This window comes from Pinus tabuliformis, chromosome 3_2 (genome assembly GCF_031772625.1).
Source record: "Pinus tabuliformis cultivar Carrire ecotype Pingquan chromosome 3_2, CPIR1, whole genome shotgun sequence".
Classification (NCBI taxonomy): Eukaryota; Viridiplantae; Streptophyta; class Pinopsida; order Pinales; family Pinaceae; genus Pinus; species Pinus tabuliformis.
Genome location: NC_142302.1, coordinates 671,182,594 through 671,195,482, shown reverse-complemented (window position 1 = coordinate 671,195,482; position 12,889 = coordinate 671,182,594). Strand labels below are relative to the sequence as shown.

General features: G+C 38.4%; 1 protein-coding gene across 1 annotated transcript in view; it reads left to right on the top strand.

Moving 5' to 3' along the window:
- Positions 1-8,115, top strand: part of LOC149182435 (mitochondrial outer membrane protein porin of 36 kDa-like) — a 40,821-nt gene extending 32,706 nt beyond the window's left edge. The window contains exons 3-7 of the mRNA XM_089416841.1: positions 3,881-3,948; positions 4,108-4,218; positions 4,533-4,619; positions 7,155-7,363; positions 7,479-8,115. Coding sequence (XP_089272967.1) covers positions 3,881-3,948; positions 4,108-4,218; positions 4,533-4,619; positions 7,155-7,363; positions 7,479-7,779 — 776 coding nt within the window. The 3' untranslated portion in view covers positions 7,780-8,115. The remainder of the gene's footprint in view (positions 1-3,880; positions 3,949-4,107; positions 4,219-4,532; positions 4,620-7,154; positions 7,364-7,478) is intronic.
- The last annotated feature ends 4,774 nt before the right edge of the window (positions 8,116-12,889 follow it).

Sequence of the window (12,889 nt, the reverse complement as noted above, 5' to 3'; positions counted from 1 at the left end):
TTCCTAGGATTGAGTGACTCGTGTTCAAGAGGGAGAAATTGTATTGATGATTGGAAGAGCTCCTAGTTCAGAGAGAGTAGGCGGGCCAACAAGTTTGAAGAATGCCATGATGGAGAAACTTGTGTCGAAAAGAAGTCAATGGTGACTTCCAAGTGGATCTACAAGATGAAGTACGCAGTAGATGGCAACAAAGAGAAGTACAAAGCAAGATTCACAAGGATTCTCCCAGAAAGAGGGAGAGGACTATGAGGATACATTTGCTTTAGTTGTTAGGCACATTTGTGTTAGAACTATTATTTCTGTTGCTTCTATTATGGGTGGATGTGAAGACCCCTTTCCTCAATGGAGTAATTGAGGAGGAAGTGTACATAGAGGTACTTCAAGGCTTTGAGGTACATGAGAGGGAATCTCATGTTTGCAGACTAAAGAAGGCTTTGTATGAACCTTGAGCATTTCTCATATTGATGATTATCTGATGAGTCTTGGTGGATCTTGTTATTTGACTTATTTCTGATGGAAGTAGAAGGACTCACGTGACAAAGAAAGCAACAATGGAAGGAAGATTTGCCTGTGTGATAGAGGGAGCAATCATGGACTGCTTTAGTGTCAGAGGGAGTTAACCTTTGAGTTCAAGATGAAGGATCTTGGTTAGATACATTATTTCTTGGACTAGAAGTATAGCAAAAGCCGGGTAAGATCTTCCTTTGTCAAAAGGAAGTACATTGTTCTGATTCTTCAGAGATTTGGGATGATGAACAACAAGTCCATGTCCATTCCCATGGTTACCAATCTGAAGAAGTTAAGTGGCAGAGGGAGAAGCCAGGATTGCCACAACAAGATCTGTCAAGGTGACCTAAAAGCAGCTGTGGTGATGGATCTAGTGAAAGAAGCCAGTCAATTTATGGTTGAGTTGAGGCATGCAACACGTGTGTTGAGGTACTAACAGGATACAATTGGATATGAATTGAAATAATGAAGTACGACTGCAGGGATAAACAATTTCAGTTTGGGTAGAGAGTGCAGGAGACAGGAAGAGTACATCAAGATGATGCTTCAGTTTTGGGTTCTGTTATGATATTCTAGATGAGCAAGAAGTAGACATATGTTGCACTCAACGCTGCAGAAACCAAGCATATTGCAACTAGTTTAGCGAGTTGTGAAGCAGTGTAGCATCAAAAGCTACTCCCAGGATTTCTTGGAATAGGTGTAGGAGACGACCATGATGATAAATCGAAGCACATTGAGATCTAGTACCAGTATATTCGAGATATGGTATAGAAGGGAGCAGTAAGGCTCCAATGCATTTCTACAGATGAGTAGGATGCTAACATTCTCACAAAGCCTCTGTCCTAGGGTGAAGTTTGTATACTTCAGGGACAAGCTTAGAGTAGTTGAGAATGCTTCCCTCAGTTAGAGGGAGTGTTGATGTTGTAGCATCAAGGGGCAAACATTCTCCCTAGGTCAGGATATTGATAGGTCAAAGTTATTGACTAGGGGCAATGTAATGTGGCTAGGGAGAATGGCCTCGAGAGCATCAAGGTCCAGAATGCTCCCCTAGATTTGCCAAGAAGTACTTGGTTAATGGGTAGAGTGAGCGCCTTTAGCATTGAGCAAACATATTACCATTCAATTGGCATGCAGGTATGATAATTGCCTAGGGTTTCACCATACGTCGTAGGTGTTGACCAAGTTCCAGGTGATGATTTGGATAATTGGTGACCTAGGACTAGTCTTATAAACCCCAAAAGGCCAAAAGGGCAGTGGGACACTAGAAGGCCTTTGGCCAATGGGTTACTAGATCCATTTGCAAAGGAGAGTTGACTGGTAGGTAATGAGATCCCTTTGCATGATGTTGATGTAGGATGCTTTCCACGTGAAGTGGATGGATACATTAACATAGTAATCTCATTCGATCTTTTCTTTGGATGGAGAAATTGTTCAACAAAGAAGACATTTGAGAAAGTCAAAGTTGAATACCTCCCTAGCCAAGAGGTAGTGTTGATTTTTGGTGGCTACGGTTGGTATTCAAGTCGGTCCTCAAGACGAATTAAAAGGAAGAAATTTATAATTTAAATTTGGAATTAATTTACCTCCAAAATGCTCAAGTCGGCCCCAAAAGTTCAGTTTGGCTCAGCCATAAAGACACCTATTCGGGCACCCTCAATCACTATATGAAGGCACTCGACCTCATCACTCGGAGACCAATTCGACCATCACAACATCTTCTGATTATCTGTTCACACGCCATATTCTGATTATCTGTTCACACGTGTGATTTAAGGAGGAGATTCTGAGGCCATTTGACCAAGTCTGTTTCCACCAGAGTTGACCGAATTTCTGAGGCAGTTGCAGGAGGCTGAAATTTGGCCCTGTTGACCAGAGTTGACCGAATTTCTGGGACAGTTGCAAGAGGCTGAAATTTGGCCCTGTTGACCAGAGTTGACTGAATTTCAGAAGAGTTGCAGGAGGCGGAAAAAGTGGTCTGTTTGACCAGGTTTGACCTATTAAGTTTTGTGGTCAGTCTGACATATTTTGATTGGAAAAATCAGATTGTATATCTTGTATTGGACAAAATTTCTCTAAGAAAAGGTTGCTGGGTTTTTTCCTAGTTAAGGATTTCCCAGGGTAAAAATTTGTGTCTTGTGTTTGGCTCTCTTCATGATCCTACGTCATTATTGTTGTTATTGTTGAGATTTTCTATGTATAATTTCTTAATGATGTACGTGACATTAGATGAATTCATGAAGAAATCATTGGAAGTAATTATCAGATTAGAAGATCATGAAAAATCAACATCTTTTAAACCTATGTACAATATGTAAAAGCTGTGATGACCCAAAAAATGAGAAGAACAAGGGCAATAACAAAAAAAATTAGCCCTTTGGAATTTTGCATTTCCTTTTTTATGGACATGGAGACCTTCCTTGTAAATTGTTGTTGAATATATAATATTAAAGTTACCAGAAGTACAAATCGAAACCCATCATACGAAACCAATGTTTTGGGTTGCAGTTTGTACAATAGATTTAGATTCAGTGCAATGCAAAAATAAGAAAAATGGTCATATTGTCCAATCATCAATGTCCATGATTGTGAAAACTGAAGATATTGCCTAGGATATTCTTAAAATCTGCCCAAAAAATCCGTGTAATCTGCCAAAAATATCTCTGAAATTTGTTTGGAACGTTCCTGAAACCTGCTTGGAATATCTTGGGGATGCCCAGCAAGCCCCCAAGTCTCTATTAAGTCCCTAGCAGTCTGGGGACATTTTGTAAGGGTCCGTAAGATAAGATAATTTTATAATTTATTAATGTCTTTGGGTGACCACAAAATGTGGAAATGGTGGGTATGCTGGGTTTTTGGGGGGAGGAGTCCCGGTGGAACACAGGAAATAACCTTCCCACCATGCCTCTAATATTCTAAATTCAGTAAGCCATTGGTCCTGGTCCCAACAGCAGCAGACATCAACTTCCTTACCAAGGAGGTCTTACTTGTGATGATTATATCTTGATTCTTTATTACTAAGGAAAAATGCCTGTGGATTTTCTCTAATCTCCTTTTTCAAGGATAGGCATGTTAAATTGGTAACTTATACCCTAAGCTCCTAATGTTCTAGTGGCAATTCTTCCCCCAGGATTTATAATCAATTCAATCAGTTTCTTCCTTTGGGTGACAGCCCAAGTTTAACAATGTAAAAATGTCAATCAATGCTTTTCTGATTTTAATTCATCATGTGTAAGAAAAGATAATGCTGTATTGCAGAAGTTAAAATGATATGAAATGGCTTTATAATTATTTCAGTCAGTCTCAGTATTTTTAAGCATTTTTTGATAACGTCTATATTTACTATTTTTAAAAGTAAAGATTTTGTGATATGCAGATCTCCTTTATAAGGATTTCCTGGTTGACCAAAAGTTTAGTCTAACCACCTACACTCCCACCGGATTGGTAAGCTGTTTTCTATTTTCTTATTTGAATTTTGATTAATCTGTTGATTGAACAAAGATCCAACTTTGCAGTAGTGAGTGCCAGTGCCCTAGTGCACAATTCCATTTTTTTTGCCACATAGTACTGAGAGTTGGTTGCTTGCATGGCTGTGACAAGCAGGTCTTTACATCCACTGGTACCAAGAAAGGGGAGCTTTTTCTTGGGGATCTCACGACACAGTTGAAGAATAAAAATGTTACAACTGATATTAAAGTGGACACAAGCTCCAATGTATGGAATTGCTACAGTAATTGATTCACTAAGATTTATGCAAAATTGCTTTTGAATGTCTTTTTAAGTCAGAGTGCCATTAACTTTGTTTTTTTCGGTCTTACATTTCTATTATGATGTTGTGCTTGATGAAACATACGTGGTTGCTGATAGGGTGCTATTCAATCTTTTATCCTATATGTCATTGCATGGATTTGAACTTGAAGTAGCTAATTTACAGTTCATTTTGGAGTCTTAAGTAACTTTATTTGTTTTCTTTACTCAATTGGGAAGAAAATGATATGTGTTAACATGATTAATCTTTTTCTGAATAGTTATTTGCAACTGTGACAATCGATGAACCCACACCAGGATTGAAAGCTATTCTTAGCTTCACTGTCCCAGATCAGAGATCTGGCAAGGTACGAGTCCCCCGCTTCCCAACTAACTCTCAACCTCTGAAATTATTTGGGAATTTTAATTTGTTCTTCAAATTTTATCTGTGATATAGTGTACGAGTGGCAGGGGTACTGCGATTATATTTATTTTATTCCTATATATGGTGATATTCTGCTGTTTGTTTGGATGTTTTTTTGCTTTGTTTTTGTTGGTTTAAAAACTTTATTTGGGAGATGTTGCAGCTGAGGGCTCGAATGTAAGTGTAAATATGCTCTTTGGGAATCCATGTTCTCACTGCAGCTTGGGCCAGGAATCTGTATATGGTCCAGGTGATCTAGGACATGCTTCAAAGTTCAAATGCACTCTTTAAGATTGTATCTGAGCTTCGTCAGGAGAGGGTGAAACGGACTACAGTAACAGCTTATTATCACACCTCGGTGGGGTTTGAGGAGGGGGCAGGTCCTTACCATGTGGTTTTGGTTCATTGTGGATAGAAAACATGCATTAGACACAACGTTTGGTTTTAGTTGTGCATGACATCTTATTTGACGTAAGCTTGATTATATTTGTTTGACTGTAGCCAATGAGAGGTTAACTGGTTGGGTGAAAGGAGGGAATATCTTATCCTCCACCAGGGTTCACAAAAGTTGCTGCTTGACCCCCACAAGGGTCACCAAAGGCAGTAGAACCATCATGGGTCAAGTGGTCTCACAGCCCTTTAGGGTAAAACCCACGAATGGCGTCCTACCTTTGGGTGATGGCCTTAGGTTTCTGGGATTGTGGATCTTGGATGATTCCCCTGGAAGTATTCTTGATTCCACATTTGTTTCACAGCACTGTAAAGGTTGCTTGGTTTAACCTAAATTATTTTGATAGTTTCTCTTGAGCGAATCAATATTATATTGATGCTGACTAATTGTTTAGGTCCAAGGATTACTGGTAGTGTTGGTGGTGGGTTTATCGGTCAGCTTAATAAATAGTGATTTCACATAGATGGAACTCAGAGAGAATACTTAATTGAAGATGCTCCTTGTGTTTAAGTATGAATTTTAAGGAAAATTTTGAGGATGGGAGTTTATCTTAAAGTTTAGAAACCTTGGCGAATCTTACTAGTCCCTAATATGCAAATTGTAAAATTTTGGTGATATTTTTGTAGAAATATTTAGATTTCCTATGATTTTATATTAGTTGATATAATATTTTGGCGATTTTTAATGTAAAGTAATGGTGCACTATAAAATTTGGGCGAATCAATTTAGAAAAAAATAGAAATCGGCGAATCTTTTTTTGGAAAAGGCATGGAAATTTAGCCCACCAGCAAATATTAGCCCCTAAAATTTTCCGAGTATGATCCAATAGTTACATGTGTTTTGCTGTACTCTTTTGTATTGGTACAGTTGGAGTTAGTTTCAAATGAAAAGGCATTTGGGTCTCTTCTGGTTTAAGCACAATCTTATTGTCATATGTACATCGATGCACTCTTTTTGTATCCTGGCTAATTGTGCTTCTTGTTTTCCATTGAGGGACATTTTTTAAGCACAAGTTGAATGTTATATGAGCTTTGATGCATTCTTTTATAATTGCAGCTGTTTGTTTCAAACACAAGGACACCTTGTTTCAACAGAAATCTTAGGAAAATGCTTGCAGTATAATTGCTAACTAGATCTTAGGATTAATAGGTATGCTGTTTTTTCGTTGCTATCTTGTGTAGTACACAGAATGAAGGGGTTTATGAGGAGAGCTTTATAAAAATAATAGGGTAAACATAAAATAATCCTACACCCAAGCATTGGTGCACTCTCGTCAGCATAATTGCAGTTGTTTGTTTCAAATATAAAGAGACAGTCTCAACCCAGATATTATAATTTTTTTGCAGTGTAGTTGGTGATTATTTATTTAGTGTAATGGCTATGTTGTTTTTCCGTGGCTCTATTGTGTAGTACACGATGAAGGGGTTTTGTAAGAAAAAATGGAGCAGTTTAATCATGGAGTAATCTTCCCTCCCCCTGCTGTAATCTGGTGATCCCCTGCGAAGTTACTATTCTGATTAATCCGGAATTCTGATTGATTTTTTGAGCATCTGAGTTGGTTTAGAATGGGGAATAACCCCTTGGGGCAAAATTCCAACATGCATTAAACCTGGATCTTTGTGGAACTCTGCCTGTTCCCACAAATTTGGCTGGATTCATCTTAAATTTATCACTGAAAATGGAGTCTGATTGCTATGAGTTTAGCTTACTCCAGAAAAAATTATAACAATAAGACAGAAGAATCCCACACCCAAATGTCTTCCGTGCTTCACTGATAGAGATAGACTACTCTCTATTTTTCTACTTTTACTGCTAAATGTTCAAAGACGAGTGCCATTAAGTAGTTCATTAGAAAGAATAATCCAGAAAAAATAAACCAAATTTGGTAATGACTTACTTGGATCACAACATTATTGCTCTTTTGTTGCATAAGAATACATCCTTTGGGAGAATAACCTAAAGGACCTTGATTGCACCTGATTGATATGAAAGTTGAGCCTCATTCTTGTTTCTGTTGCTATGTGTCAGGTTGAGCTTCAATACTTTCATGATTATGCCGGGATCAGTACAAGTATAGGCTTAACAGCAACTCCTGTTGTGGAGACTTCTGTAGTCATCGGGAATGAAAGTGTTGCTCTTGGGGGCGAGTTTGCTTTTGATACTGCATCAAGCAACTTTACGAAATACAATGCAGGCTTAAACTTTGTGCAGCCAGATTTCATTTCTTCTTTGAATTTGTATGTGCACTTCTCTAGTCTTTGACTCCCTCTTTTTCTTTAGATAGGGAGTTCAACTAGAGTTTCATATACAATATGTAATTACTATATACTGAATCTTGTATAAACTATGCAGAACGGACAGAGGTGATACATTGAAGGCATCTTACTTGCACATTGTGAGCACAAAGACTGCAGTTGGAGCCGAGATTGCCCACAGTATTTCAAGGAATGAGAATATTTTCACCATGGGTACTCAACATGCTTTGGATCCCTTTACAACTGTAAAGGCACGCTTGAATAACCACGGAAAAATTGCTGCCCTTGTCCAGCATGAATGGAGGCCAAAGTCTTTGATAACTCTTTCCGGGGAAGTAGACAGCAAGGCTCTTGATAACAGTTCTAAGATGGGTCTATCTCTGGTTTTGAAACCATGAAAGGAGTCTTGAAAATTACTTCATAATTGTTTTTCATAAACCATGGACTACGGACTTTACTATGCTCTGTGGTCCATTTGAGACTGCATCCTATTTAGTGCCCACATTTTGTGTTGTAGGCTGGCACTGTAGCGACATTGTTCAGTGCTTGGTAGTTTGCACTTATAGATTCCCGTAATTATCTTACAAGTTTGAGACTGGTGAGGTTTGAAGATGTCCGTTGGAGAATATTATGGCAGGTTAATAACATATGACTGCTATGTGCAGTGAAGTCAGCAGAAGTAAAAAAATCTGATGTTTCAACTACCAAAAGAAAGAGAAGGGGCAATTTCCTAATTTTTTTGTCCTGCTTATTGTTGAACGTTGTTTTGACATGATTGAAGTTTTATTTTCTTGAAAAGCTCGGACTGTGTAAATGTTATAATTATGTTTCATGCACTAGTGTACTCCTTTGACTGATCAAGAATAGTAGGATATGGGGTGTTTTCCATGTCTTAAGAAGGCTTCAATCTGATACTAGATGTTTGTCATATTATGCATTTGGAGGGTACAATGACACTATCCCATTTTATATAGATATTTTGGCCAGCCTTCTTTGATAAGGTTAGATTTTTTTTCCATATTATGCATTTGGAGGATACAATGACTATCCCATAGTTCAAGATTCTGCTCCCAGCATGTTCAGTGGTACCTGGAGTTTTTTGTCTTATGAGTGCTTTGGCTAATAAACTATGCGATTGAATTATAGGCGGACATTGTGAAGGATCCTGAACACTGGGTTGTGTACTGTGTGCAATTTCTCATCCCAGAATTTATTTTCGATGGGTACTCTGTACAACTAAGTGGAAAATCCAATCGAAACCCCTTGCACAAATCCACCCTGCGTTTTATATCCCGCTGTTGATTGAGGTAAAGCTTTCGTTGGTATTGGACCCTCAGTTGTAGGATTTTACAGATAGCACTATATCCTTGAGTGTGTGAACGTCTAAAAGGAATGTTTGAAGTTTTATTCCCACGTTGATGCTTAGCAGCTAGAAGCGTTACCTTAGGGTTTCTTATCTTGGATGTTAGAGATGAAAAAAGTTTCGTCATAAACAAAACAGCATTTTTAGTATAATGAACCCTCTGATTTCAATTAAATCCCGGAAATATTGAAGCTGAATGCGAGAAGTCAGAAAGTTGCTATCGCTGAATTCCTGTTGAGTATTGGAGTAAAATGGAGGCGTTTTAGGACGGTCTGTCCCCCACCCCCCACTGATTAAGTTCATCGTTTACGTTCGGAATCATTTTCAGAACGCAATCAGTAGATTTGGAACCTAGTGGATTTATCGCTAACTGTAATTCTTTGTAATTTTTTTTAAGATATCCTTTGCGTCTTCAAGGTCGCTGCATGAAGCAGTGCAGCTCAGAAGCTTCTGTGTGGGGACTAGTACCGAGAATTAGTTTTGTCCAATTTTGAGATTTTGTTCAGAATTGTTATGTCACTGCTAGTGACATTTAGTGATCGCATTTTGGTATTAATCAAACAAAATTTTCAAATTTTTTTTTTCCTCATAGTTTAACATTGGGTTTTGGTTTTCCCAAAATGGTGACGTTGGCACGCCGCCACCAGGGCTCTGTTTCCCAAATCCTATCGTCAGCACTGTTCAATCGTATTATTCCGGAAGGTATGAGGTTTACCTGTGTACTGTTCTGTCTTCAATGTGTATCTGCACCCACATGCTGGCCGATTGTGCACTCTGCTCAATTAAAGTTTGCTGACGGTGAAAATATATGTCCAAGGTTCGTCAAACATGTTTTCAGGCTGCGAAAGGTGTCACGGTCTCACCAGAGATCTCTGCACGATTGCCAGCCACATTAGAGCAATCCGATAAAACCCTTGACAGGAGAGCAATCAGATAAAACCCTTGAGACATAGCAAATAGGAGTCCTTTACAGAGGCGGAGGAGGAATTGCCCCGAGGAATTGACTGGACGGCTAGAAGTGGTTGGGTTAAAAACTTCAAAGGTGTTTGAATCTGTTTTTGATGGTGTAAATGGATTCCGCACTATCAAAAATTTCTCGGGCACTTAAAATTATGAAGTTTGACAACTTTTACCTGGATTTACAAAATTCCACAAAATTCCCTGCTGGATTTTTTCAAAATATAGCCGGAATTTCCATAACTTTGAAGACATTTTTTTTTTCCCATAACTTTTGGGGCAAAAAAGCATGATCGTTAGACTACGGCTAGCAAATGGAGTTGTCTAACAAGGCAGAGGAATTGCCTGGACGGCCAAAAGTGGCTGGAATCCGGGCAAAAAAATTTCAAAAAATCTTGTAGAGGCAGTATTTGAATCGTGTTGTTGATGGTGGAAATGGATTCAGCACCATCAAAAACGTCCAGTACACCTAAAATTTCGAAGTTTAACAACTATAACTTGGATTTACAAAAATCCTTGCTGGATTTTCTCTAAATATTACTGGAATTTCCATAACTTTCCGGGCAATTCCTCCGCCTCATTAGACTGCATTAGACTGCGCACTAGCGGATACAGATGGTGCCCAGAAAAGGTGAGAGTCCAGTGGCTCAATCTTCACACGTTCCGGTCTCACCAGAGATCTCTGCACAATTGCCAGCCACATTAAAGCAATCAGATGAAACACTCAAGACATAGCAAATACAGATGGCGCCCAGAAAAGGTGAGAGTCGAGTAGCTCAATCTTCACACGTTCCAGAGTGGTAGTTCGCTTTGAATTTGAGAGCGCATTGGGAAGCGGGGATACCCCAAACGATTGTTCAGATTGCAATTTCCCTTGTGTTTTGACGACTCAGAATGAAAGGAAGCTCTGATCAATGCACTAGATGATATAAAAACTCTGTTGATCAAGATTTCTTCGAATTAGTGGCATAACCATTGTAATTAAATCAATCCCTCCGACATTATTAGCGTTGAAGGGGCTGCAAATTTTGCAGAAATGGTCTCCTGCAGGTTCCAAGTTCGATACACGCAGTGTTCCAAAGATGGCTGGGAGCTGATTTTATTTTTGGGTAGCCGATGTCAGAAAGTCTCCGCCAACTCGAGGTATGGATTTACTATAAAGCGGTTTTGTGTCAAAGTTTAGAAATGCTATATTTGTTTCATTTTTGTTTGTAAAGTCGAAAAGCCCGGACGGCCCGGTTCTATGTAACACGAAGTGTGGGTTCTTTGGCAGCTCAGCCATCATGAATATGGCTCGAAATGCTATAGAGATAATTTCTTGGCCTAAGCACAGGCATCTGCCATTAAATCCGCGGTCGAGATATCCCTGTCGGTCGACATCGATCGTAGTGAGGCCTTGAGATTCGATGTTTCTATGCTTCGAAACCTTGGGGAAGTTGTTGGATCATCCTTAGATAATGGGAATTCTGTGCCTTCCAAAGAGCCGCGAGGGTTCCGAACTCATGCCAATCTTGCTGGAAGCTAGTGGGATTGACCCCAAATTCCTGTTTATTTATATTATAAACCATTGTTAATTTAATTCCAAAGCCAAATACCAACCACAATGCATCTGATTCTCATAAGCACACCGAGGAATCTTTTTCCAGGGACATGTGTAAACAATAAACTAGCAATTGCATCGAGAGAACATGAGTGGTACCACTTACCAATCGATTTCACTTACAAATCGATTTCACTTATCAAAAGAGAATCGATTTCACTTGCAAATCGATTTCAAATATCAAAAGAGGTGCAAAGGAACGGCGAAAAAGGAATGTGGAAAGAAACTATTTCCGAACCTGGAATGTGGAAAGAAACTATCTCTAGCTAGCATTAGTACTCTAGCTGACACTTTGGCTCCATTGATTAAGGAATTGCGTTTTGACCTTCAAAATTTTGTCTGCATTAAAGAAAATGCACAAATTGGAAGTGCTATCCTTGGCAAGGATACCATGTATTAAGGATGACTGTGACTTGAGATATCTTTCTCTAGCACACTATAGTGTTGTAGAAGTAATAGTTGATAGGTGTCGTAAAATTATTTATTTTTTAATGTACAAATTATAAAATATTTGGTATTTTTTTAATATTTAATATTTTAATTGTTTTTAATAATTTATATACTATTTTGAAAGTAAAATTGTACAGGGAAAATTTATATTGGTCATAAACCACATAACCCCAAACCGAGGCAATAAATGGCGTAATAAATTTACAAGGCCTCTGTACAGGCTAGTATGATGCAGAGTATTGAAATTCTTAAAAATTTCCTTAATTTGATTAATTTCTATGAAATTATGAACAAAATATATTAAAAAAAATGCACAAAGAGATAATTTTTTGCTTTGTTTTTTTTTTTCGGGCGTTGCTAGTTTTAATCACTTTTGAAAAGCTTATCAATAACTTGTTACCAAAAATGGGCAAGTGCTAAATTCTTATCTTTTTTTTTTAATGTGGAAAACTATAAACTGAGCTTACAAGGTCGATTACTATGTTTATTCAAAACTATGATCACATGTAGTTTGTACTAAAGATAGATTTCCAATTAGAATCAAAGGACATTACAAGATAAAGGAACTGCCGGAGAGAAAAAAAAAAAACATAAATTTGAAAACGATACTCAGAATGTTTAAAATGTTTAACATAGCAATGTAAAAGGCAAAGGCATGCTGTGTGCATACCACATCTTCACCCAAACTTCATGTCAGGCATTGGTTCAAATGTCATGAAATAACTCATCCATATATCGTTAGTAATGTCATCATCTAAAGAACAACCAGGAAGCCAACTCAATGTATTTTCACTTTCACTGTAAACAACCACTTCTATCGTACGCATGCTTCCATTGATTATAAAACATGTGCAATCCCCTATTCCTACGCAGCAAATAAATGGACAACCCTTACCATCCAAACACCTATTAACACGCTCACAGGGATGGAGACATTCTAGAGGATTCCACCTTCGCCTTTTCAAACTCCCATATAATGACATCCTGCAAAAGGTTCTTCCTATATATGATGTCCCATTGCTCATTAATGATTGTCAAATACTATAAGGACCCTAGACAGAAAACCACACGCATCTCCTTCCCCATCCCCGTTCCCAATGCCTGCACATCTTCTGGCAGGTGTCCTGCAATTCTCCAT